Source organism: Nesoenas mayeri (genome assembly GCF_963082525.1).
Source record: "Nesoenas mayeri genome assembly, chromosome: 14".
Classification (NCBI taxonomy): domain Eukaryota; kingdom Metazoa; phylum Chordata; class Aves; order Columbiformes; family Columbidae; genus Nesoenas; species Nesoenas mayeri.
The window spans coordinates 18,040,021-18,067,466 of NC_137556.1; the positions used below are offsets into that span (position 1 = coordinate 18,040,021).

The 27,446-nt window shown below is 50.5% G+C and overlaps 1 protein-coding gene and 1 long non-coding RNA gene across 4 annotated transcripts; both read right to left on the bottom strand.

Moving 5' to 3' along the window:
* Positions 1-4,760: 4,760 nt before the first annotated feature.
* LOC308045898 lies at positions 4,761-7,659 on the bottom strand. Its single transcript, XR_013922830.1, has 3 exons — positions 7,425-7,659; positions 6,411-6,519; positions 4,761-4,831 (listed from the first exon to the last, which is right to left on the bottom strand). It is a non-coding gene; the product is annotated as an uncharacterized lncRNA (long non-coding RNA).
* A 730-nt stretch (positions 7,660-8,389) lies between these two features.
* On the bottom strand, positions 8,390-26,128 carry HDAC3 (histone deacetylase 3). 3 transcript variants are annotated; one of them, XR_013922819.1, is made up of 17 exons: positions 26,036-26,128; positions 25,740-25,822; positions 19,587-19,729; positions 18,146-18,227; positions 16,831-16,887; positions 16,685-16,740; positions 14,411-14,544; positions 14,066-14,146; positions 13,902-13,975; positions 12,907-12,971; positions 11,991-12,080; positions 11,816-11,874; positions 11,349-11,428; positions 10,808-10,965; positions 9,921-10,539; positions 8,803-8,898; positions 8,390-8,719 (listed from the first exon to the last, which is right to left on the bottom strand). XR_013922819.1 is itself a non-coding variant. In XM_080353131.1 (15 exons), exons 1-15 carry the CDS (start codon positions 26,088-26,090, stop codon positions 10,470-10,472), a joined length of 1,287 nt encoding a protein of 428 aa, XP_080209257.1. In that variant the 5' UTR covers positions 26,091-26,128; the 3' UTR covers positions 9,418-10,469. The 3 variants fall into 3 exon arrangements, 1 of the variants encoding a protein (XP_080209257.1); XM_080353131.1 differs by lacking the exons at positions 8,390-8,719; positions 8,803-8,898 and having other exon boundaries at positions 9,418-10,539; XR_013922820.1 differs by lacking the exons at positions 18,146-18,227; positions 19,587-19,729; positions 25,740-25,822; positions 26,036-26,128 and adding an exon at positions 21,247-21,269.
* Between the last annotated feature and the right edge of the window lie 1,318 nt (positions 26,129-27,446).

Consider the following 27,446-nt stretch of genomic DNA (forward strand, 5'->3'; position numbering starts at 1 on the left):
AGACACCTCAGGTCAATGATGGACCTTCCAGTCCACCAGAGCCTCCAGAGGAAAGCACGTGCCAGCAAGCTGCCAGCTGGGCCTCACACACAGTTTCTGAAGGATCAAGCACTTCAGGTCCCTGCGTCCTCTCCTCTGTCCTGCCCTCTTTGCACACAAAGGCAAGGATAAAATCACCTTCTACAGAACATCAGCTTTTCTATAGCCTATAGAACCCAGGGCCATGAAACCCTTCAGCCAGGGGGACGTGAGGAGATGAGACACAAGGGAAGAGAGGAGCTTGCTGAGGTGAAAGAACAAGGTGTATGGTGGCCTTTAAAATGTGGGTCCTACCTTAATCCAACGTGGTCTTCACAGTTGTACAGCTGGATGAGAATCTTCTTTGGAGACGAGGCCCACGGAACCAGTTGAGCTGCACAGACTCTCCTGAACCCGAGGGCAGGAGGGGGAATGTCCATTCCTGGTGGAGATGGTGGGATGTGAGGACACCCTGGGAGCAGAGGAGCTGCTGGGAAGTCTCATTGCTGGTAGTGGATGGTGGTGGCAGTGGATGTTCCCTGCAGTGTCTGGCAGTGAAGCTGCAGGCAGGGAACACGACCCTGAAGCCATTTCCTTCTCTGTGCCTTCGAGCTCCTCTTTCAGCCAACTCCATCTGAAGCAGAAACAAGAACATGCTGGTGCTCAGCCCATGTAAACCAGGTACCACCACGTCCCAAATGCTCAGGCCTATCTCAGATCCCCATCCTGCCCCTCACATGACGCTGCCAACTTCCCTTATCAATGAAAAACGAGAAGGCAGCACCAAAACAGGTGACCTGGATGATCACTTGAACTTAAAGTCCTCTTCCCATGAGAGCTCTGGCAAGAAAACTACAGCACGAAGCACCATAGCAAAATGGAGTCTGCTCTCAACCCCAAGAGTCAGTGGTTCAATATCAAACAGGGTGCTAGAGACACACTGAGTAGCACAGAAACAAGCCCAAATCCTCTGTTTGTACCATTTGCTGCTCCTTGTGTCGGTGAGGGGGAGAAGGGAAGAAAATCTGGGGCTCTGCAGGGCTTGTGCTCTCGTGGTGGGGCATCCACACCACAGTCAGCCCAAAGCTCTCGCTGTTGGACACCTCAGAGACTCTGACAGAGCTTTTCATGTGCTGTGTGACCCTTTTTCCCCATGTGCCCTCCTGTCCTCTCTTCTCTCAGCTTTAGACCAGACCCTGGCACCAGGCAGGTGGGACAAAACCTCTTGTCCACAATATCCAGTGGTTTGGATATTAAGCATCCCCTGGTCAGGTCAGCCCTGCCTTGTGCTCGGGGAGAGGGACAGGGCTGGAGCTGCCACGACCCTCACCAGCAAAATAAATGCTGCAAAATTTACTGCAGCAAAATTAAGGGAATGTTTCCCTCCCTCCAATCGGTGCTTTCTCATCCCGTCAAGGGTAACCAGCCAGAGAGAAGGCTCAAGAACAGAGATGTTTTTTCATCATCATCCTCAGAGGATGTCGTCACCAAAAAGGTATTTCATAGAATTTTGATTTCAGGGTTATTTGTTTTGTATAAACAACTGCAAGAAGCTTTATCTTGCTCTCTATGATTTTTCTCAGGGGTAAATTCCTCAATACATTTAAAAAAAACCCAAACAACCCAACCAGTGTGCATTTTCTATTTATCAGACTTAGGAGCAGAAATGTGTCCACATTCAAATCCGAAAGTTTCCTTAACTGTTCAGTGTTGCTCTCCATAGTGCAAAGCCAAATACGCACAGACTGCTCGGGCTCCAGGCGGAGCAACAGGAACCTGCACGAACCGAGGACACCCACAAGCACTGGGCATTCTCAACACCATGGACGGCAACATTTCTGCCTTTTCCTGCCCCACGTTTCTGTTAATATAAGAAAAAGTAACTCTAAGAATATGTGTAGTAATTTCTAGGGGGAGTCTCTGTGTCCAGGGAAAAGCCAAGACACTCCAAGGTCAGTCCCACCTGAGCCAGGTCACTGCAGCGCAGAGCTGGGTGACGGGCTCGTCACCTGTCTCCTGTCCCCATCTGTTGAAGCAGAGGGGGCTCAGAGCCTGCTGAGGGCACTCCCCAAATCTCTGCCCAACAGAGCCCTTTGTCATTGCTTCTCTGCCCAATGTCACCTCTCCACAGAGAGGGACAAAGCACTCTGAGGAGGACAGTGTCTGATCTGCTGTACTCAGCCCATGTCCCAGCCAGAGAACCTCAGTTTGCTCACCAGCTCCTGCTTCTCCAGTCACCTGCTGCTTCTCCACCTCCAGCGTCTCCACCTGCATCCAGTAGTTTCTCCTCAAAGTCCCTTTTCATCTTCTTTGTTTCTATCTACAGCTCTTCCGTGCCATCTGCTCTAGTCCAGCTGCAGAGAAAACAGACATATGGGCTGAGCATGGACATACATGGGGTGTATGTACATATAGGGATGGGGGGATTCCTTGCTTCTCCTAAAAACCTCTCAGAACCGCAGCCAGCCAGACCTCCTGCAGTACTCCAGGCACACAACCAGAGACAAAGTTTCATTCCTGTGCCTGACCCAAGGAAAGGGCTGTGGGGCATTGGAACAGGCTGCCCAGGGCAGTGCTGGAGTCACCATTCCTGGAGGGGTTGAACAGATGCAGAAATGAGGTTCTCAGGGACATGGGGTAGTGCCAGGGGTAGGGAAACAGTTGGCCTCAATCTTGAGGGTCTTTTCCAACCAAAATGATTCTGTGATTCTACAATTCTAAGTGGCAAAAAACTCCTAATATCCATCTCCGGCCCAGCAGTGATGGCCCCAAGTTCCCCACTGCACATGTTCACACAGACACAGGCGGTGACACCTTTCCTGCTGGGGAAGATTCACTGCACATCGGGCACAGTCTGGAGGCAGCTGCTCACACCACGGTGACGTGAACAGCACTGTGCAATCCCACCCCATCAGTTTCACTTATTTCCTACCAGACAGAAACTGCTTGCAAGTTCAGGAGGCAGCAGAGCCCTGTGCCCACAGCTCAGATATTGTTTTTCCTCACTGTGACAGCTGTAACGCACACTCTTGGATGTAAACACACACACTTCCTCTGCCAGAAAGCTTGGAGAAGGCTCCGGGGAGACCTTATTGCAGCCTTTCCGTACTTAAAATGGCCAATAAGAAAGATAGGGACAGACTTTTTAGCAGGGCCTGTTGCCATAGGACAAGGAGTGATGGTTTTAAACTAAAGGAGGGGAGATACAGGCTGGACATGAGGAAGAAATTCTTTTTACACAGAGGGTGGTGAGAGCCTGGCCCAGGTTGGCCAGAGAGGTGGTGGATGAACCATCCCTGCAGACATCCCAGGCCAGGCTGGACGGGGCTCTGAGCAACCTGAGCTGGTGCAGATGTCCCTGCTCATGGCAGGGGTGGCACTAAGTGAATTTTGAATGTCCCTTCAAATCACACTCTTCTGTGATTCTACAAAAGATCAAGCACAATGTGTACATGGAGAATTTATCAGGAATGAGTGGCAGCAATTCTAGCCCAGCACTAGGTGGAACAGGCTTTAGTTTGATTTCTACCAACCTACCAGTTAGAATATTGAATCATTTTAGTTGGAAGAGACCCTCAGGATCATCAAGTCCAACCATAACCCAACACCAGCACTAACCCATGTCCCTAAGAACCTCATCTAAACGCCTTTTAAAACCCTCCAGGGATGGTGACTCCACCACTGCCCTGGGCAGCCTGTTCCAATGGGGAAGAAATTGTTCCCCACATCCAACCTCAACCTCCCCTGGCGCAACTTGAGGCCGTTCCCTCTGCTCCTGGCGCTTGTTCCTGGGGAGCAGAGCCCGACCCCCCTGGCTCCAAGCTCCTTTCAGGCAGTTCAGAGCTCAGAAGGTCTCCCCTCAGCTCCTGTTCTCCAGCTGAACCCCCCAGGTCCCTCAGCCGCTCCCATCACACTTGTGCTCCAGCCCCTCACCAGCTTTGTCGCCTCCTCTGCACTCTCTCTAGTATTTCAATGTCCTCCTTACTATGAGGGGCCCAAAACCGAACACAGTTACCCGACCACATGAGCCAAAATCCTTTTTCTGAAGTTCTGCCGCTCTGGCTTTGATTTCTTCCAACTTGGTTTTATCAGTTGAGTTACCTAAAGAGAAAAGCAAATACAGTTAAGAAAAGCACCGCTGTAAACACACACCCCAAAACCCTCAGGTGCTCTGCCCTGGCCAGAGAAACTCTCTGTGCTCACTACCTGCTGCTGCAGAACCTCTGCCTGAACACTAAGCTGCTCTTCTCTTCAGGAGGACACCACGGGATAATGGTTTCTTCTGGAAGCTGCTGTCCATATAAACCACCGAAACCTGGCAGCACTCCCTGCCCACACACAGCAGCGTTCTGGGTTTGGTACAGGGAATCCCTGCGCCCAAGTAATGGGACAGCTGAACCTTTATTACAATTTAAGACTGGCTTAATTACTGCGTGACCAACTGCTTCCCTGAAAGCTTCAGCAAGAAACCAAATAAACAACTGTGATGTGAGATACTACAGCCAGTCAGGTTTGACACTTACTGTATAGGTACATACGTTTCTTTTTACTTATTCAAGGGATTATTGTTTTATGCCCTGTTTTAGCTTCAGAAGCTTCTGAAGTTCGTCTAGAAAAGCCAGGTTGGAGATTTTGAGTTGCAGTCACTGGAGAAGTGGGGCGTCTCTTCCTGGTGACCTGCGGGCAGGGGTTACAGTGAGAGGCTGGAACACTCACAGCGCAGGGTGCAGGTAACAGCACATCATCTGCCCCAAATCCTCACGTCCCGCTCCCTCAGAGGCTGCAGCTCCTCCTCGTTCAGCTTCAGCTCTGCCTGTGGAAGAAAACCACATGTTTTTTCAAACACCCACACTGGTGGAACGAGCAAGTTCAACAAGCAGGGCACCATTTCTACCACGAGCTATTACACAAGTGTGGTGCAAATACAACCGTGATTCACCTTATCAAATACCCGTTGCATTTCAGTCTCATTAGAAAGACAAAATCCACCCCAATAGAAACCAGAGATGTAGCGCTACCCAAAACCTGGTTTCAGCCTATTGAGGAGAGTTCATTTTTCTCTTTTCCCTAAACCCCATCCAAAGCAAATTGCTCTGCCAAAACTGTTTGTGAGGTGCCAAAGAAAGGAACATGCACTTCACGTGCGATTAAATAAAACATATACACACTCTGAGCTATGAACATAATATATTTACAAGACATTATAAACAGAACAGCAAACATTAATGGGAAAACCTTGGAGCTGCCCAAACGCACCCATGTCCTCACAGCTGCAGGTTCTTGCTCTCCATAGGCAGGAACAAAGACATTTCTAGTTATTTATTCTTTAAAACTGATAAAGCACAGCAGAGCGTACCGTTTATGACTTGCTGGGAATTACCCCCCAGGCAGAGCAGGAACAAGGGCAGAGCTCATATATTTAAGAGGCATTTGAGTTACACAACCGTTAAACATATATTAAATATTTCACTAGGCTGAAGGCTGACAATACTGTGGCAAGAACATCTGACTCCTGGGGAGATATCCTTGATAATTTCCTTTATTTTCATCTGTAAAACGCCACCTAATTTACTGACAGATATCCAAAGAACTACAAGAAGCTTTTAAAAGAGAGCACAGGACCTGTGTTTTAGCTGGGAGAGCTCGAGCTTGTTTTCCACACCTGGAAAAATGAAATCAGTAGAAGGAAACCTGCCTTCCAGCCCACATTAGGCTGCAGAGAGAAGAAACACAAATCCTCCCCAAGGTGGATGTTTGGGCTCATATCACCCGAGGCAGAGGAGAAACAAGGCAGCGTCGTTCACCTCTGTGTGCCGTTAGGAAACCTTACTCTAGAATGGTCAGTCTTTGTCTAACTCAACAGTATCGGGGACTGGGAGAGAGATTGTTACGACCTCAGTCGCACATTAGGGAATCAATAAAGGCCACGGCGCTCCCAAAATCCCGCACATGCCATCTAAGGTCAGGAGTTGGGATCCTCAAGGAAGGATAATATTACTACTACTACTACCAATAATCATAGAATCATTTTGGTTGGAAAAGATCCTTAAAATCGAGACCAACCATAACCTAACTCTACCACTAACCCATGTCCTTAAGGACCTCATCTATACGTCTTTTAAACCCCTCCCGGGATGGTGGCTCAAGCAGCAAATAGTACCACCAAATAGTACTAGTAGCAAAGAGAACACTCCTGCAAGAGATAGAGATTTGCTCACTAATTAACAGGCTGGAGACCAGAGAAGCAGCTATGACATCAACATTTCTTCCCATGCTTAGAGGGGACAAAGGTTTCACAGCCAGTCTAGAAAACTGGCATCTTCAAAACAGGTTCACTAACTCCCAAAGCCCAATGGCTCCGGGGAACTGAGAAGCACAAAGAAACCACAGACCTGTAGGCAGGATCTTGCTCAGGCCCCGCTAAGCCAGACTTTGCCTTTCGCCATGGCAGAGCAGCTGTTGAAAGGCTCTGGATCCCGCACCGAGGCGCCCATCCGAAACCTGGAAATAAATAGTATTACTTGATTATTCAATGCACAAGCACAACTTTGTGTCCTACACGCGCTCTCAGCATAATTTGGAGGTTTTATGAACTCCTGGGGCAGATTTTCCCCCATCCATCAGCTGGGAGCTACAGCAGGTTCACAAACGTCTCCCGAGCCTTGGGACCCCAGGCTGAGGTGTTCACCAAGAACCGAGGCCTAAACTCAATATTCTGGAGTCTCCTGAAAACGCAAAATTAAAGGGTAAGAATTAAAACACTGAATGGAAATACATTTCCTCATTTTTTTTTTTTTTTTTCCCCCAGAAAGAAGCGCTGCAGGTTGCCGAGCATCAGGGTCCGCATCAAACACCCAACTGAAATTAAACGAATCCTCAAATAGCGCAATAAGTGGGTTTATGGCGATTATAGATCATAATAAAAGGAAATCTCAGGGCGCGCTCACCGCCAGGCGCCCGCCACGCCGGACATTAATATTCATGAGGAAGCGCCTTCCGGCCCCGCCCACCTACGCACCAGGCCCCGCCCACCGCCCCAGGCCCCGCCCCCAGGCCCGGGAGCGCGTCCGCGGCGCTGCGCTGGCGACAAGTAAAAGAAAACAACGAAAGAAAACAACGAAAAACAACAGCAAGAAAGATTAAAAACACGCTCTAGCGGCCCAAATCGCGTTCAGCCTCCACCGCCCACCCACCCCTGTGACTGGGTGCAGCCGCGGGCCTTAGAAACTGCTGCTGTACAGCGGTGCACAAGTGTCTGCTCTAATTTCTAGGGATAATTAAATCAGGCCTCATTTAGCCTGAGCTGTTATCAGCCCATTCTGTGCTTCAGGGAGCGGCCTGCCGATCAGCCGGGGTCACCAAGGGATGGTGGCACAGCAGGCAGGAGTGCGGGTTTGTCACCTCACCTGGGATACGGAGGGTGGTGGGGGGATCAGGATCACCCGGGACCAGGCAATGTGATAAATGTTGATCTCACACAGCTCCGGTAGCCCTGTGAGATCAGATAGCAAGTGTAGTGAATGCTTTCTTATTTTCCAGCAGACCTGCTGCAGTGGGAAAATAAAATTATAATGAAAAAAAGTATATGTCTCTACAGACTGAAGTTCTTTCCCAGCCATTTCCCAAAATAACAAAACCAAATCCAGCTTTAGAATCCCAAGTAAGATGATATTCCAAACGTCCAGCTCTGTTTCAAAGCACAGGACAGAGCAGCACTCTGAAAAGAGAACAGCAGACAGTGCTGGGGGCAAAGCTGGCTGGGGGTTCGCACGGTCAGCTCATCCCCATCCTCACAGGTAAGAGAGAATCACAAGGGGGAATTCCCTTTTTTCCCCCAAAATCAAACACTTTGTGCTGCCCACAGTGGGAGCCTGGATTCCCCTGTACATCAGTTTTGCTGCAGGGGTGATGACAGCAGCAGAGGGAACAAGATAACCCTGACCCTAGGTGAGATGGCAAGGCAGAATACAACAAGTTTATTTTCTATTCAGACACAAGCTTTTCTTTTTCCCAGCCTGGCTTATCACTGGAGCTGCACTTTGTGTCTTCTGATTTGCAAGAAGCATTGTCTCCATCACAAAAAACTAGAAATAAATTGAGCTAATTATACAGGTCAGAGTAAAGTCCACCCAGCCTGTGCTGCCGAATGACAAACGCAGGGACGGCACCGGCACAGGTGAGCACACAACAACACCTCTCCAGAGCACCCAACATCACCATCAATTTGCACCCAGAACTGTATTTCATAACCTTTTTTATTTTATTCTCCCCGTCCCTTTTTGAACCCACATTCACAATACCTGGTGGCAAAAAACTTGAGCGGCTCAACCGGGTGTGCTCAAAGCAACCTCCTTATGCTTGATATTTTAACTTGATGCTCCTCTAATTGCTAACTATTTGGAGAAACCCTGACATTCATGGTTTTATAGACCTTACATATCCTTTCCCAGCTTGGTTCTCTCTTCCCAGCTGAGGATCCTCATCGATGGGGTCACTCATCACACCTTCGAGCATCCTTCTCCACACCGAGGCTAAGCCTACCATAACTTCCTCCTAATGGGAGTAACGCTGACTTACTGCCTGCATTACGCTGTAGTTACACAAGCTGTAGCTCAGCTCTGGCCAAGTTTTACCCCTTTCCCACAAAGCTGGAGCCTTGGGCAGGCGGTTGCACAAACATCCAACCAGGAACAGGTATCGCCTGTGAACACATCACCAGACTGGTTGAGCTGGTGTCTCCTCCTGGCCCTCACCTCCCAAACCAGATACTTTTTCCTTTTCTACCTTGTTTTTCCACAGGTTTATCAGCAGAGACTAGACCCAAGAGGAATAGCATCCACGCAGCCCAGCGTGAGCTTATTTGATAGAAGTTTAATGGACCTGGGGAAGTAGAGAGGGAAATCACGGTGAGTCTAAAAACAAAGAAAAATAGTCACTTTAGGAAAGTGAGACTGCAAAGAGCAAACTCTTCTGGAAACTGCAGAGAAACCATGATATTTAAAACAATTGTGGGAAAGGTTTCTTGAATCAGCTCTGCAGCTTCCTGCAAAGCTTTTACTGACACACAGGCACAGGCAGGAGCGTCCACCAGCCCACATGTTCTCTTGTGAGGGAATTCAGGGCGCTCTCCTCGTCGTGCACTGATGGCAAAAACTCACCAGCGCACACTTTGAGGAGCTGAACACCCCCCGTTCATTCAAACAGCAGAAGACGCTGCCCCACTGGGCACAATCTGCATGTCTGCCACCCTTGGGAGGACAGGAGCCAAAAGGGTATGAGCATTAAAGAGACAAACAACAGGTCAGGTAAGAAAAATACTGCCTCTTCATTTAATGTTTTAAGACCTCAGTAAACAACCAGAACAGTACAGAGAGTCCGAGGCTAAACCCTTCCCGCCTCCCCAAACGCAAACTCCAAACCGCAACAGGTACCAGGCGACAACTCGGAAGAAGGAGCAGCAAAATTTGGGAATTGAGGGATGGCCAAGAGGAATCCCTGCTGTGTGAGGGCAAAAGGATGGGACATGGAGGACGCAGATTCCCTCACCCGCAGGCAGAGCTGGGGCTGGTCAGGAGGGAAGAGTTTCCATCCCAAACAAGCAGCCCAAATCTCTTGCTTACACACAGAAGGGTCAGGTGTGAACTTGGAAAACACAGCTGGAAGCTACAGCAGAGGTGCAAGACACATGATGTGCTGACCTTGGTAGCCAAACCTCTGTCCCACAGGGATTTTAGCCTCTCAAAGGACAAAGAAAACCAGGGAAGTTAGGTCCAACTTGGCAAGTGTTGCAGTGCTCCCTTGTGAACACAAAACTGAGCACGGGGGGAGTGAACAAGACCGGGCCCTGCACACATCCCTCCCTCCTGCTGCTGGGACACTCCCGACCCCATCCCACAACTGGCCTTGTCTTCTCGAGTGGTTTTCCTTGAGCTGCGGAGCATCAGATGGTTAAAGGCATGTCGGGAAGTGAACCCCAGCGCAGGTTTCCGAGGAACTGATGTGGTATGTGAGCGGAGGGCCGGGAGAGCAGGACGCATCAGGTGTTGCGGCTGGAGAGAGGCAGAGATGGCAGCACAACCGCTCCACTCCCACCCCGCTGGCAGAACCCTCACAGGCGTTATGGGGTGACAGAACCAGCGTGGATCAGGTTGGGAAGGCAGCTGCATGGCTGCCAGACGGTCCATGGCACAGATTCAAGCACTGCTTGAATTTCCATTCCCAGAGCAGCGATAGCTGGAACCGTGATGGGTGGTGGAACTTAAGGAACACGTTTCACTGCTCTCTGCCTCTCCAGCTAGCAGAAGCCTGCGGTGGTGCCACTTCCGCTGCCACCGCGTGCAATCAGATCCAAAGGGAGGGTTAACTGGTGTCTACACAGCCCAGTTAACTGCACCAAGCACCAACGTCCCACACGGGGCCGCGCCATAGTCCAGAGCCCCACGGCAGAGCCCTCAGATCTCAACGTCGCTCTCTTTGTCATTATCGTGGTCACCGTCATAAAACTCATTGGCAGCTTCAGGTCTGGGGAAAGAAAATCACCATCAGAGCCCCGATACCCTTGGGGCCAGAGAAGAATGCCCAGGTCATGCTGGCAAAGGTCAGAAGACGCCCCGCACGCAAACACCCCATGAAATGTAAGAGGAGACCACACATTTCTAGAGAGGCTCCCTGGATAAAACCAAGGGTTCAGAAGTGACTTAGCAACCCTTCTAAGAAACACAATGGTCTCCGGTGTCCTAGCAGGGGTTGGAAAGAGAAGCCTGTCTGTCTGGAACGAGAGAGCTGGTACCTGCTGTAGTTTTCCTCGGAGCCTCTTTCCTCCGGATCAGGCTCATCTGTGCGATCGTAGCTGAGCAAGTCAGAAGGGACATCGTGGATCTGCACGCTGGGAGCATGGTTCAGCATTTTCAGGTTCTCAAATATCGTCTGCCTGATCTGATCCAAGTACTACATTAAAAAAAGAGAGGGATCACACCACAGCAAGATCTGAGGCACAACTGTCAGCACTGCTCCCTGCCTGAATCATCTACATGTGGCCATGAGAAAGACAATCGTGCAAAAAGCTCCTTATCAGAGCAGAGGAGGTGGAAGAGTTAAGTCAATCATTTGAGACTCAAGCTCACAGAAAAAGAGAAACAACTCAGCAAGGTTCTCAAATGCTACAAGACTTTCTGACATCCCAGAGCGTCTTATTCTGCTCATATTTCATCAGTTTTCTGCCACTCAAAAAATTCCTTGCCGGGGCTCTACTTGGTTTCATAGGAGAGAGCATCAGCCACAGGGTTTTGGGAGCAAACAGCTGGCACTGAAATCAGGCCGCAAGCACTCACCTGCCTGGAGTTCTGATTTTCAATCCTTGTACTGACATCAGGATGAAGGGTGAAGTCTGGAGCAAAGTATTCGAAGTACTCTGTGACGGAACAAGTGACAGTTACAGCCCGCACTGCCCTATGGGGAGCAGTGTGCGCTCCCTCCATGACAGGGGGACCAGACCTTGACAAATAAAGTGATGTACAGCTCTGTGCCCACAAGGAATTACAGCAAACAGAGCGAGCAAAAGTAACACTCAGGTTACTGAACAGGGAACAATCCAAACTGAATGATATATGACACAGGAAGGGTCTGTCTGCCCAGCAAAGCCCACGAGAGTTGGTAGGAGGCGACTAACGTAACGTCTAAGATCAGAAAGTGTTGTCACTTTGGCCCTGCTCATGCAGAATAGAAGTGTTAATTCTTCAGCTGATGTAGCAAATACTTTAGCTCAGCTAACAAGGAAAAAAATGGAATTTCAACTTACCACTGTATGGGAGCTCTTCGCTAATTGCTTCCTCTACAAGCAACGATGTTTCATAAGTCCTGAAAAGATGGAAAAAGATGAGCGCAGTCCAGGGAAAGCTACATGGTGCACGCAGGGACAAAGCCCACAGAAAATGATTCATCAGTGACCTTCAGCAAGCAGAGAAGAAACCCACCAGCATCGTGCCACGTTGCGGACTGTGTAACCACCTCCTCCCAGGACCAGCAAGGGGATGTTGAAGCTCTTGACGTACTCCACGCACTCCCTAAAAACCCCAGATGAAAAAAATGTCAGAGCTGTCAACCACAGCACACATTCATGGTTCAGAAATGCCACCGTGCACCCAACGCCACCACACTGATGTGATACACTCAGGGCTTTCACCCACAGAATCAATCCCAGCCTGGTTGGGGCTGAAAGGACCTCTGGAGATCCCCCCGTCCAACCCCTGCTCACACAGGGTCACAGAGCAGATCACACAGGTGGGTCCAGGGGCTTTGAATGTCTCAGAGAAGGAGACTCCACACCCGCTCTGGGCAGCCTGGGCCAGGCTCTGGCACCTCACAGCAAAGACATTTCTCCTCATGTTCAGATGGAACCTCCTGTGTTTCAGTGTGTGCCCATTGCCCCTCACTCTGGCGTTGGGCACCACTGAACAGAGTCTGGTCCATCCTCTGACACCCACCCTGGAGATATTTATAAACATTGATAAGATCCCTCTTAGTTTCTCTTCTCCAGCTGAACCGCCCCAGCTCTCTCAGCCTTTCCTCATAAGAAAGATGCTCCAGAACCCTCAGCATCTTCATAACCCACCACTGGACTCCCTCCAATAATTCCTTGCCTTAAACTGGGGAGCCCGAACCATATTCTACTCCATGAACCACCACCCTGCAGTGCCTTGTGCAAAGTCTCATTCTGAGACCCCTCCTGTCACACAGGAGTTAAAAAACAAAACAAAACCAAAAAACTGCTGGTGTTGCTGAAAGGCGAAAGTCCAAGCTCCAGCCTCTCAGCAGCGGACTCACTAGAGCCCTTCAGACCAAAGGATGGTCCTTCAGCTACCTGCTCTGCCCCAGCCCCGCTGTACTTACCCGTGTCCTCTTATACTGAGGTTAAAACAACCCAAACGGTCACAACCCAGAGAATCAGCACCGCACTGGGGAACAGAAAAAGAAAACAACAATTCAGTATTTTTAGCACATTTTGTGACCCATTGTGCCTGTCCCCATGTACAACACCCAGGCTGGTACCAAGGTGCTGATAATCACATCCTCCCCTACCCCAGGTCAGGGTGACTTCACCTCTACCAGCTGGTGGGGCAGGAGGAGTGGGACCTTGAATCAACTGGCAGGGTTGTTAGCAGAGGAGGTGCCCAGAGTAGCTGCAGAGCTTCCGGACCATGCTGTAATGCCCACAGCCAGATCTGACCAGACTATAAAACAGGGTTCCTGCTGAAGGCCCCCTTGGAGAGGTCTTTTCGGAGCAGCAGGTCTGTGAACCCAAGCCCTCTCCTTAGACTGGGACACCATCTAAGGAGACTCCCTGGGATTGAGAGTGCCTCACCTCCTCATTTGGGTGAGTGGTAATTTACTGGATATATCCTTGAATGAGCCCTTGCCCAATCCAGGCGAGCGATTATTTCTTGTGGGTAGCCTGAAGTCAGAGGGCTCTGGTTTTGTCTCTTGTGTGTGCATGCACACTGTGGATCCTCATTATTCTGATTTTGCTGTACCCCAATAATCTCCTCAACTGATATCCAAACCTGTATTTTATGTTGTCAGAGTGCTAACTAATTATATAAACCCTGTTTCTAGTTGGTTTATTTGCTGCGCTTTTCTGGCCAGAATAAAGTCTGTTTTGGAACTTGTTGTCTGCCTAAAACTGACTTCAGGGTGCCTCTATGACAGAGGTGTTGCTTTCTAGACATACATCAGTATCCCCAAGCCCCAGTCACCCCCATTCACCAGAGGAGGGGGACACCCAACCCCAAACCCCTGGGAAGAGGAGGTAACACCTCAAAAGCAGCCCCCTCCATCCCCCAGCCTCCGAAAGTGACAGACACACGTGCGCAGACTCGCTCTCTTACCTGCAGCACGATGCAGGTGGGCTGATAATAATCTACCACCTGGTTAATGACCGGCTGGAAGAGGTGTTTGTAACCTTGGGAGGGAAACACAGATCAGTCCTTGCTCTGGAGCAGAAGGACCGACAAATGTACAGGGAACGGGACAGCAGGGAACAGCAACTCACTTTGGTCATCGATGCCATCTCGGAGAGGCACGTTGAGACAGTAATAACGGCCGCTCTCTGCGCCAACTTCGTACATGTCACCTGGTCAGGGACAGACAGGACAGTCACATCACTGAGACTTCAGAGGCCAGACCTGGTCTGGGTTGAGATCTCTGTTAACCTAGCTAGGATCCATCTTTCTGAACAAATAACTATACTTTTGCTCATCTCTAATTGTTTTCCCATGCCTTTTCTTCCATCGTTTCTCCCTGCAGCTCTGATTTGTAATTTTACACTTTCATACTCAGCAGAGGCTTCAAAGGATTCTGAAGCAAGGCCAGGTTCACACTGAGGAAAGACAGATACCTGTGCCAGGAAAGAAATAGTTCCCATATTTATGAAACGACACTGTCATGACACGGTCTGTCAAGTAGAACGCCTCCTGCACACCGTCTCCGTGATGGATGTCGATATCAATGTACAGAACACGTGGGTGATACCTAGGCAATAAAGGAGGAAAAGGGAAAAGCAGCGTCACTGTCCGCATGGCACCCAGCCCCACTGCTCCCCACGCACCTCAGCGTCACCCAGAGCTCTACAAGCCACCACCAACATCCACCCCTTTGCCAAAAGAACTGGCCTGTCCCACCCCAGGCACATCAAATGGCTTTAGATACCTGACATCTGTACGCAGCCAAACACACCCCACCACTAAACATTTCCTTCTGATGCGCTTGGGAAGAGATATTAGAAAAACAGGTGTTCACATGGGGCCAGAAATACCTTGGAAAGCATTGACAGAGAACCTATTTTAACCAGGCAGGGGTTAGAAAGTCGTGGGGTTTTGTTTCTTTTACAAACAAGCTGCTGTTAGTTAATCTTCAGGAGCTCAAATGATTTTTAACCGCCTGTGTAAATGAAAAGTAATCCAGCCAAGGAGGCGGCAGGAACATTTCCTTCCCCTGCATCCCAGATCAATGGCAGCTTTATGATTCATCACCCAGCACCAACAACACCAGGCTGGGCTAAATTTACTGGAGAAGCTGCTGCTGGGTCACAGAGACAGAGGGGGAAGAAGGGGAGACAATCACAAGCAAAAGCACTGGGGGAATGTCAAAGCCCATGTGCTACTGAGCACAGGAGACGCAGCCCTAAGCCATCCCTGTCTGCCTGCCCGGCTGGAGAGAACTTCTCCAACTCTTCCAAAGGAAATACAGCATCTGGTCAGTCCCCAAAGCACAGGGATCTGGCATCCAGACCAAAATCCATGGGGATTGGGGAGAGACCTGAAAAAAATAACCACACAAGACAACATCGAAACACAGAGGAGGAGCCTGTGGTTTGTATCATCTGCATTGGAACCACACCCTATAGAATCATAGAATCATTTTGGCTGGAAGAGACCTGCAAGATCGAGTTAACCCACCTCTGGCACTGCCCCATGTCCCTGAGAACCTCATGTCCGTCTGTCCAACCCTCCAGGGATGGTGACTCCAGCACTGCCCTGGGCAGCCTGTTCCAATGCCCCACAGCCCTTTGGGGAAGAAATTGTTCCTAAATCCAACCTCAACCTCCCCTGACGCAACTTGAGGCCATTTCCTCTGCTCCTGGCGCTTGTTCCTGGGGAGCAGAGCCCGACCCCCCTGGCTCCAAGCTCTTTTCAGGCAGTTCAGAGATCAGAAGGTCTCCCCTCAGCTCCTGTTCTCCAGCTGAACCCCCCAGGTCCCTCAGCCGCTCCATAACACTTGTGCTCCAGCCCCTCACCAGCTCTGTTCCCTTCTCTCCACTCGCTCCAGCACCTCAAGGCCTTTCTTGGTGTGAGGGGCCCAAAACTGACCCCAGGATTCAAGGTCTGGCTTCACCAGTGCCCAGGACAGTGTAAGTGAAGGTTCCAAACACCAAGTAGGGACAACTGGCAGAGAGGGAGGAGGAACAAGAAACCCCAGTACATCCCATAAATGTGACTTGTAGAGTGACTAAGCTTGCCATCAATCCTGTAACCACTCTGTTCAACCCCAAATCTTCTTTAATTCTATAACATCCTGTCTCAGATTCAGTGACAAGCAAAGCATTTGGGAGTACAAAGAAAAAATAAATCACAGATCAACCCAATAAACAGAAGGTATTTCTGTAACTTTCCCCCATTCTGAATTTATTTTTCATTAAAAAAATAAAAATCTCTCTCTGATGCTTCTCTACTCAAAGCAAGTGTCCTTTGATCATCCATGTGTTGCTCAAGTCCCGTTCTTAAGCCACTCAGGCAAATCAAGAAAAATTTGAGCCATTTAATTGTCTCCAGTGAGCCATAACTTGCATTTACCTACAAAAGCCTCACTGTGGCAAAAAATTCTGAGACTCAGGAGACCCTGAAATGAGTATTTCACAGATGGATAAGGAGAAATGGAATTGAATAACTTTTCTGTATCACTTAAGCTGCATGCAAGAGAACTGGAGTCAGATATTCTAATTCTCAAGCCCCATTTCTTGCGCCTAAAGAAGAGGACAGGCCAAAATTCAAGTTGTTGGCCTCCCTGGACTCAAAAAAAGCAAATGATGGGGGAACAGAGAGAGGGAAGAGTGAAGCAGCAGAGGGAAACCACATGCAGCCACACCAGCACTGCACTTGCCCCATGTGCTTACTTGAGCAGCTCCAGGATGCCGATAACGATGTCGTTAACGTAACAAAACCCAGATGCCTGTGAGATAGAGAAATGAAGTCGCATCAGAACAGGATCAATGCAGAACCTGGGCCTCAAAAGGAAGAATATACAGATCTGCCTCATTACCTCAAACTTTTTGGCATGATGCAGGCCCCCTGCCCAGTTTATCGCAATGTCGCAAATCTAAGAAAGGAAAGATAAGTTAAATCAAGGCGACAACATGGTCACAACAACCTTGCACCCACTTCCACCTGCTCAGCCTCATGGCCCACAAACACTCTTCTGTCCTTTCCTGCTCCTGTAGAGGCCTTTCCAAAGCTCCATCTCAGTCATCAGCCCAGTTTTGGGGACACCATGTCCATACTAGATTATTCCTATGATCTACAATCCCTGTCAGACCATTAAAGACCATCTCCCACCTCCCCTCCCTCCTGCAGCAGGCAGAGCACCTGGCATATGCAGCTGGTTCCCACACTTGCTCCTTACAGTCATTAGACCTTCCTCAGGTCTCTAAAAGACTCAAAACTCTGTAGGTTTTTATTTTTATATCCTCCCAACAGACCCGTTTCTTCAGACCTTTGGTGAGATCTCATTTAGTGCATTTCCACAGCAGAGACCTGCCAGCACTCTCAGGGTCTCCCAGCAGCCTATATCACTGAAAACCCCAAGTCTGTTCTGCCCCTTGTTCTGCAGTGCTGAGAGTACTTTGTGACTTCAGCTCTACTCTGCCCTGGTGAGGACACATCTGGAATACTGGGTCCAGTTCTGGGCTCCCCAGTTTAAGAAGGACAACGAATTACTGGAGGGAGTCTAGTGGTGGGTTATGAAGATGCTGAGGGGTCTGGAGCATCTTTCTAATGAGAAGAGACAGAGAGCTGGGGCTGTTCAGCTGGAGAAGCTGAGAGGGATGTGATCAATGGGATCACTATCTCAGGGTGGGTGTCAGAGGATGGACCAGACTCTGTTCAGTGGTGCCCAACGCCAGGGTGAGGGGCAACGAGCACAGACTGAAACACAGGAGGGTCCATGTGAACATGAGCAGAAATGTCTTTGCTGTGAGGTGCCAGAGCCTGGCCCAGGCTGCCCAGAGCGGGTGTGGAGTCTCCTTCTCTGAGACATTCAAACCCGCCTGGACCCACCTGTGTGATCTGCTCTGTGACCCTGCGTGAGCAGGTGGGGCTGGGGATCTGCAGAGATCCCTTCAACCCCAAACGGTCTGCAACTCTGCAATCCTCTGACTCCTTCCAGACTGAACATCTACTAACCAGTCATCTCTGACAGTACAGGAATGGTCTCAAGCTTAACAGTCCTGCAGTACTCAGCATGTACATTGCAGCCCAGCAGTGCCTGCCAGGGTGTTTTACAAAACAAACCCAAATCTCCGTAAGTTGAAACACGAGTGTTAGCCAAATGGTTTTCAAACAGATGAAAGCTCTGTTACCTTGTTGTTCAGCTGTGTTGCTCCTTGCAGGGAGGCCCCAGTATAGCGAGAGCAAAATTCAAAGAGGCCTGGGAACACCGGGCTGAAAAAGAAACCATGATTGAACCACAGATCACCTCACACCTTCCCATTTCTCCAGAGCAAAGCCAGGAATAAAACTGACCCGAGTAAAGGCAAAACACATTCTCTGTGACAAAGGTTAATCTGGGATCACTCTGACCCTGCTGAGTACCAGCAGACGGCAATCGGGCTGCAAACACAATGATCGTTATCAAATTCACCGAGTTTGCCAAACCTTCCGAGCCAGGCCTGACAAGACATCTCATCACAAACTACATTCACAGACAAGCAAGGGCTTAAAGGCTGCTGGTTTTCTTTTCCCCCCTCTCATTACTGCTAAGAAAATGGTTTCTGACCATAAGAGCAGCAAGATGACAGGACAGTCTTCTTACTCTCAGCCTAAATATTAAAACCCAGACTATACCTGCTTGGGATAACACTGTTCTTTAGCTAACGTAACCCCTCCTGCGCTCATCCAGCTTTCCCCTCCATGGAACACATAAGAACAGTCTTACTGACAGTCCTCGATATCCTCAACCAGACAAGACACACTATCCTCTGTCACCCACAGAGCCTTTCCACACTTCTCTTTCAAATTTAATCCCTCGTGACCACTAAAGACTGAAAGTGAATATTACTAACAAGATCTCATGCAGTTTTGTACAGAAGCATGAGTATCTCCTTAGTCCGACCTGAAAAAAAATCAGGCTCAAAGCTGTCTTGAGTTAACACGCACATATTAAGGTACCTAAAATGACAGGTGATTAGTTTAAAAAAATAGCATGTTCAAGAAGAACTAGAGACTTGTGGGAAACTGCAGCAGGTCTGTGAAATTCTTGACAGAAAATATGGGAGTAGAGATCAGCCTTGAGATATTAAGATTTACCCTTGAGAAGGATGGGAGTAAAGGAGTATCCGGAGAGAGGAGAGATGTATCCGTGAGAGAGAAGGGGATAGAAGAATAACATGGATGATAGAAAAATTAACCAATGAGATGTTAGTGCTGTAACTTGTAACCAATAGTGAAAAGACACATGAACTGGTAGAATTGTATAAAATGCACCTGTAGCAATAAATGGCACCTATTACTTTCATCTTGAAAGAATTTGGTCCATGTCGTTTGTCCGTCTCAACCACGACAGAGGCTCTGTAAGAACAGGCAGACACAGTCTCCAACCCAACACACAGCCTAAAGGTAGATCCAATAAAGGAGGAGTGCAAGATCTACAGAGAAGGAATCAAGGAGGTTCTAATAATGTGACACACACTGGAGGGACACACACCTTGCTCTGGTTAAAAACAAGTAAGAAATGGATCACTGCACAAGAGCTCTCTGGACAGGAGCAGCCGTTCCTGCTGCGGGTTTGCACCAAGCACTCACCAGTCGTCGCCCACGTTGAAGGCGTTGAGGCTCTTGGTGAAGCCCTGCATGTTGTTGGGGCTCACGCGCTGCAGGAAGTCGATGTAATCCTCTGAATGGAACCGGCACATATCGTGCTGGGACGCCTGGTACGGCTTGAAAACCTCGGAGAGAGAAAGGCAAGGCTTATTTCCCACCCAAACCCATGTTTGTTTTGGCTGTGAGAAGTCTCAAGTTAATGGACAAACAACCCGCACGAGGTACATTAAAAAAACCACGTTCCAATACATCAGCTTCCTGACATTCCTGTGCGTTTAAATTCAACGTGTTGCTCCATGAAATCCACCTTCCTACAATTCTAACACCTACGACACTGCGGTGGTTTTGGTCCCTCCATCAGATCTGCCTGTATAGGCTGATGGGTTCAAAAGTTATTTGGAGAAAGCTCCCAGACAGACAAACTGTTGCATAAGCTTTGTTGCTTTTGGAAAGCTGGCGAAAAATGCTCAGGGAGCCGGATGGATTCAAATTAAAGATCTTGTGACAACACACACTTGCCAGTTTGGCACCTAATGCGCATATGGCGAACGGACGGGAAGTTAAAAATTAACACCACGTACCTGGCGAGAGGAAATTAAAGTTGCACTGAAATCATTAAGAGATCTTTGTTGTGTTTCCCAATTTCTCTTAATTACACGTGCTTCACAGAAAACGTGGCACATGAGAAAAATAGGAAGATGCACAAGCTTGTGCTCCGGAGGGAAAATTTATCAGGGCAACCGCACCAATGTGCTCGTTCCCTGGGCTAAACAGGAAATGTTAATTTTCTGAGACACAATATACCCTAATAAACACGTTCTCCTTTCCTGACTTGATCTGTATGGTGTTTTCCATAGGGACATGCAGGGTTTGGTGTTTCTCAGAGGCCGCTGCCTCTGATGGCTCCAACAAGTAGGATGAAACTGAACCACGAGCCATTACACAGAATCACACAATGTCAGGGGTTGGAAGGGCCCTGGAAAGCTCATCCAGTGCAATCCCCCCATGGAGCAGGAACACCCAGATGAGGTTACACAGGAAGGTGTCCAGGCGGGTTGGAATGTCTGCACAGAAGGAGACTCCACAACCCCCCTGGGCAGCCTGGGCCAGGCTCTGACACCCTCACCCCCAACAAGTTTCTTCTCATGTTTAAGTGGAGCCTCCTGTGTTCCAGTTTGCACCCATTGCCCCTTGTCCTGTCACTGGTTGTCACCAGAAGAGCCTGGCTCCATCCTCCTGACACTCACCCTTTACATATTGATCCCCAGGAAGGAGTCCCCCCTCAGTGTCCTCTTGTCCAGCTCCAGAGCCCCAGCTCCCTCAGCCTTTCCTCACACGGGAGATGCTCCACTCCCTGCAGCATCTTGGTGGCTGCGCTGGACTCTCTCCAGCAGTTCCCTGTCCTGCTGGAACTGAGGGGCCACAGCTGGACACAAGATTCCAGGTGTGGTCTCCCCAGGGCAGAGCAGAGGGGCAGGAGAACCTCTCTGACCTACTGACCACCCCCTTCTAACCCACCCCAGGTACCATTGGCTTCCTGGCCACAAGGGCCCAGTGCTGGCTCATGGTCACCCTGCTGTCCCCAGGACCCCCAGGTCCCTTTCCCCTACACTGCTCTCTAATAGGTCGTTTCCCAACTTACACTGGAACCTGGGGTTGTTCCTGCCCAGATTCAAGACTCTACACTTTCCCGCCTTCTATTTCGTTACATTTCTCCCTGCCCAGCTCTCCAGCCTGTCCAGGTCTCTGATGGCAGCACAGCTTCCAGTGTCAGCCACTCCTCCCAGCTTGGTGTCAGCCGCTCGTTCACTACCCCCCAAACAGGGGAGAGAATCAAAAGGGAATGGAGAGACTCAGGTTGAGACAAACACAGTTTAATTAAAAAAACCCCAAAATACTAATACACTACTGGTAAATATATATATAAAACAGAAATAGAGTAGAAAGTAAAAGATACTCAATGCAGTTCCTCATGATCTCCATCTGCACTGAGCAGCCTGTCCCAGGAAACAGCACCTGGTCCCAACAGTCGAACCCAGAGTGAGAGAATAGGGTAAAAAAACAGGGCAGAAAGGCCCAGAGGCCTCTGCAAAACAGCAGGATGGCAAAAGGCTGAACTAAAAGGCTCAAACAGAATTCCCTGGGCTCTGACAAAAGGAGTGAAGAAGGTGAGTGAGCCCAGAAGATCCCAACTCCCATTAAATATGCAGCAGCCTTTAACGTGGAGGAGGCAGAGAGGGCGGGTAACAATGTACCCACAAAATTAACAGGAGCTTTTATAGTCACAGCTGCCCGTAATCCCTGTTTTCATTTGCTCAGGACTTCACCAGTCACCGGCTGTTCGGAGTGAAGCTTCCTCAGGCGTTTTCAGCTTCACAATGGGATCTTGTGGGAAAATGTGACTCCCAAAAAATGGGTTTCAAGCCTTATAATACAGCAAAGCGTGCAGCTCTGCACAGAGCCTCGTTCCAACATAGATTTGATATCTGGAAATGTAATGTCAGAATATTCTTTTTGCCATTTCTCCAAGAAAAAAATCCCAACTCTAGGGAAGTGATTTGTAGAAATTCATCCATTTACAGTAAAAATCTGAAAGTCAATTCTGCACAGATTCCGAGTGCCCTGAGCGCACTCCAGCTGCACCCCTGTGAGCACAAGGGCCGGTCACCGCGGCTGAGTGTGACTTCACTAGTGAACGGCATTAATTCCACAGGGAAGCTTCTCTGATGTTTAAACATACCACATTAATTTTATATATTGCCTTGAGGAACGGTTCCACTTTAGCACCTTCCTTCAAAAACCGATTGAAGGAAACTTTAGGGACAGGTTATTTTCTATTTGCTGTCGCTCGATCCGCAAGTCTCTCTCCACACCGGCAGATACGCTGGTTTGAACTTGAGCCCAAGCACCAGACACCTGCACAGTGCTGGAGATAACGACAAAGTTGTGTAGCACCAACGGGCAGGTAAAAAGCAGCCAAGATCGAACTTTTCCCTCCGCCCCACTGGTATGGATTTGGTTGTTCAGACTTTGCCCTGAAAAACCAAAAACAATAAAAAGCAGGAAAACCATCTTGCTGTCACACTTGCATGAAATCTGCACTTTGTCCTGGCTGTACAGTGAAGACACCGTGAAAGTGCCAGAATTAAAACTGCTGCTGTGATCCTGCTCTCCGGGGCTCACAACGATACAACTTGGATTTTAACATCTGAATCTCAAGCGCTTGAGAAGTAACTGGTAAGGACAGGCTTATTTCGGTATCACAACCACTAAACACTTAGTCAGGTCCCCGAGGGCGCAGTGGAAGTTGGTTCTGGTTTTGCTGAACATCTCACATGGGGATGAGGGAGCCCGGGGGGCAGTCACAGGCTGGAGAGGCACCTGGTCCAGCTGAAGAGGGGCTGGAATTCACACATTTCCATTTGACAGCTCGGCACAATCGCGGCGTTTTCACAGCGATTCATGATTTATCCCTAACACACTCTGCAGATGTGAAAACATCCCTGAGATGCACTGATCGAACTTTTTCTCCACAGCTTCAAAACAAGTCTGACTATTACCAGTTCCTTGCAAGCACCTATGACTGCGAGCAACAACCCACGAAAGAGTTCTACACTCATCTGGAGAGCACACAGCTTTGGGGTCACCCAGTTCAGGCTTATGAGGAAGAGGGGATGTGGCTGGTGTGCCGAGCATCACAGGAGCAGAGCCCGAGCGCAGAGGGTGAGGAACACACAGGATGACAAGCACGAAGAGGAAGGACACAGAGTCCCACCATCCCTCACAGAGCACAGCAATAACAGTTTTGTCCCCTTCTTATAGAATAATTTTGGTTGGAGGAGACCCTCAAGATCATAGAGTCCAACCATAACCCACCCCTGGCACTGCCCCATGTCCTGAGAACCTCATGTCCGTCTGCTCAACCCCTCCAGGGCTGGTGACTCCAGCACTGCCCTGGGCAGCCTGTTCCAATGCCCCACAGCCCTTTGGGGAAGAAATTGTTCCTAAATCCAACCTCAACCTCCCCTGACGCAACTTGAGGCCGTTTCCTCTGCTCCTGGCGCTTGTTCCTGGGGAGCAGAGCCCGACCCCCCTGGCTCCAAGCTCCTTTCAGGCAGTTCAGAGATCAGAAGGTCTCCCCTCAGCTCCTGTTCTCCAGCTGAACCTCCCAGGTCCCTCAGCCACTCCCATCACACTTGTGCTCCAGCCCCTCACCAGCTCCATTCCCTTCTCTCAACTCACTCCAGCACCTCAAGGCCTTTCTTGGCATGAGGGGCCCTGTTTGCCAGCTGTGCACCGCGATGACTGTGACAGAAGTGCTTTCCACCTCTTTTAATGAGGTAACTCCTGGGAAAAAGACACTGTAAATGTCTCTGTGTATGCCTGTACACATATAAATACATACATATATAGATGTAAAACCAGAAGTGACTGGCACTGTAACCCACAACATTTTGAATAACACCCTGAGTACAAGCCCTTCCCCAGGGCACTTCAAACAGGTCATAGGCTGGGAGACAATAGGCAGCAGCTACACCAGCTGCTGGGTCAGATGGCACGGGCTGGAACGCTGCCAGTCAGACCAGGAATTAAATCACTCAATGGTCTGAAACAGCTCCAAAGCAATCCTGCCCCACCAAGAGCAAGAATAAGCCAAGAGGAGCAAATCCAAGTCACCCCAAAACAATCAGCAGCTGTAGGTGGCATGTGCTGGACGTCAAAATGGGCAAAAGTCATCTCAAAAGGGGCAGAACAGTAGAAAACTTTCACCATTCCTTCCTTGACCTTGTATTGTGAGGCATTAAGCTACACACCCTGTGCTCCTGAGAACTTTGTGCTCACTCTGTGCTGCAAGAACAGGTGAAAAGTGAACAAGGATTCTGGGGAAAGGAGCACAGCTCAGTCCTGCTTGCACCAAGTGAAATAAAATGCTTTAAAACGAGGGGTACACACATTCCTAGCGATATTCCATCACCCTAAAAGTAGTTAATTTCTTGAAAGATGAAGACTTAAGCTTTGCTTTTGATTATTGCTACGTGTAGATTATGTTTTATCAGGCTGACACAGGCTGGATTTTGGGAAGAGAAAATCTTTCTAACAGGAAGAACTGAAGAGTGCTGGACTGGCTTGTCAGAGCTGGCTGGGCAACAAAGGCTTTGAAGAGCAGGTTGGACAACCACTGAACAGGTGTGAGATGGGATTAGCAAACCTCATTAAGGCATCAAGGTGAATTAGCAAACCTCCTGAGGGTTTTTTGTTTTTTCAGCTTTATGATTCCATGATCACACAGTTCACAGTGGTCACCAGGTCCTTCCTAGAAGGAGTTACAGACACAAATGTAATGCCCGGTCCCCAGCGGCATCGCTGCAGCTCCAGGCACGGCCCTGCATGCACAAGACTGAACAAGACGCCAACAACAAACAATGGAGCTTTTCAAATCGGCGCTGGGTGGTATGGTGGGGGTTCAGGCTCATGAATCACAGAATCATTTTGATGGAAGAGACCCTCAGGTTCATTGAGTCCAACCATAACCCACCCCTGTCCCTGCCCCATGTCCTGAGAACCTCATCTCCGTCTGTCCAGCCCTCCAGGGATGGCGACTCCAGCACTGCCCTGGGCAGCCTGTTCCAATGCCCCACAGCCCTTTGGGGAAGAAATTGTTCCCAGATCCAACCTCAACCTCCCCTGGCGCAACTTGAGGCCGTTTCCTCTGCTCCTGGCGCTTGTTCCTGGGGAGCAGAGCCCGACCCCCCTGGCTCCAAGCTCCTTTCAGGCAGTTCAGAGATCAGAAGGTCTCCCCTCAGCTCCTGTTCTCCAGCTGAACCCCCAGGTCCCTCAGCCGCTCACACTTGTGCTCCAGCTCCTCACCCAGAGGATGCCTGATCCAGCTTAAAGCCTGAGCTGCAACAACTCTGTCACCTGCTGTGCCAAAAGTGGAGCTGAAGGAGAGGCATCGACACAAGGAAGCTCTGGAGAACCTCCTATCACAGGCCTTCGCATGGAAGCCAAGGCTGGGGTCAGCACACGGGTCTCCAGCACTTTCTGTGTGTGTCAAAACCTCAATCTCCCCCCACTCCCATGGCCGCTCGAACCGCCCCCGAGTCCCCGCCTTGTCCCAGGGGAAGCGTCACTTACGATCATCTTCTTGTAGAGCCCGTAGTGCAGCACCAGGCTGTGGGTGAGCGCCAGGCGGTGCGGCTTCATGGGGTGTCCCGCTCCTGCAAGCCAAACCACACGGGGAGTCACGGGGGTCCCAGCAGCCGGGCCAGCCCCGGGCCCGACGCGGGGCCGTCACTGGATCCGACCCCCCCGGCCAGGCCCGCTCGGCCCCGGGACGCGCTGAGGGCACCGCCCCCCGGCCGCACCGCGTAGCCGGGCCCGGGCCACCGACGCGGTTCTTCCCCGGCCCCACCGGCCGCCCCCGCCCGCACCATAGTGGAAATTCCCCACGTCCGGGTCGTAGAAATAGGCCACGGTCTTCGCCATGGCGGAGCGAACCGGACCCGCCGCCGCGCGCTCCTGCTCACGTCATCACGCCGCGACCGCGCCGCCAGACACCGCCTGCCCGAGCGGCGGGGAGCGCCGGGGGCGCGGGCGAGGGGCGGGGCAGGAGGCGGGGCGAGCGTCGCTGCGGCGTCCCCGCGGTCCTACCGCCCGCCCGAGGCACCCCCGCCTGCCACCGGCTCCTCCCAGCGGATCCCAGTCGCTCACTGGATTCTCTTTTGTAGCCCTACAGCTGCCTGTAATCAACCGACGCTGCTTCGCACATAGCCCCAGTCCACCCCAGCTGTCCCCAGTTACTCCCAGGTGATCCCAGTTACTCCCAGTTGATCCCAGTTGCCTACTGGGTCCTCTTCCATAACCCTACAGCTGCCTCCCAGCCACCCCCAGCTGGCCCCAGTCACCCCTCGATGCCCCTGCTATATGCCCAGACATGGCCCCTGGCTGCACCCAGTTACCCTCAGGAGATGCCAGCTCTTCCCAGCTGACCCCAGTTGCCCACTGGGTTCTTTTTCACAGCCCTACAGCTGCCTCCCAGTGACGCCCAGCTGCTCACCAGTTACCCCCACTTGTCTCTCAATCAGCCCCAGCTGCCCTCAGCTGTTCCCAGTTACTCCCAGCTGCTCCCAGTTACTCCCAGCTGCTCCCCATTGCCCACTGGCTTCTCTCCTTTAACTCTGCAGCTGCCCCCCAGTCACTCCCACTTGACCCCCAGTCACCTCCAGCCTCCCCCAGCCTCTCCCTAGTTGCTGCATCCCAACCTCTAAGTGTACAGGGACAGGCCAGCGGGGTTAAGGTGGCCTTGATGAGACTCGTCTCCTTCCCAGAAGCACCCCCAAGCTGTGAGGAACGGGGACCATCGCCACCGGCTGTCACCTGGTCAAGCACCCGTCCCAGGTCCCACCCCGCCATGGCGTGGGTCCTCCCGACCGCGGCAGCCTTGGAAAATAACCCAACTGGGGCTGGCAGGGAGCGGGACAAGGAGACACCGCCAGGAAAGTGGAAAACAAAAGTCAGGTGGAAAATTGTCATGTGCAAAGAAGCAGCCATGGGGAACGGGAGAAAAAGCCCGAACCTCGCCTGGAGCCAGTGCGGGACGGGGCCGCACCGCGGGTGACACCAGCAAAACAGAGCTTTTCCCTGTGGACTGGAGAGAAGAAGGGACGAAAAGAGCTGCTAGTCTTGCTCAAAGGCTTGGAAAACAAATTAGCCAAAATCGGCGCTTGGCAAGGTCCTGGTTCTGCCGCTCTCCTGCCTGACCGTGTCCCACAGGCAGGAGGTGGAGGGGGAAGGATGCTGCGTGAGAGCCAGGCTGCCCAAACCTGCCAGAAAACGGGGTCC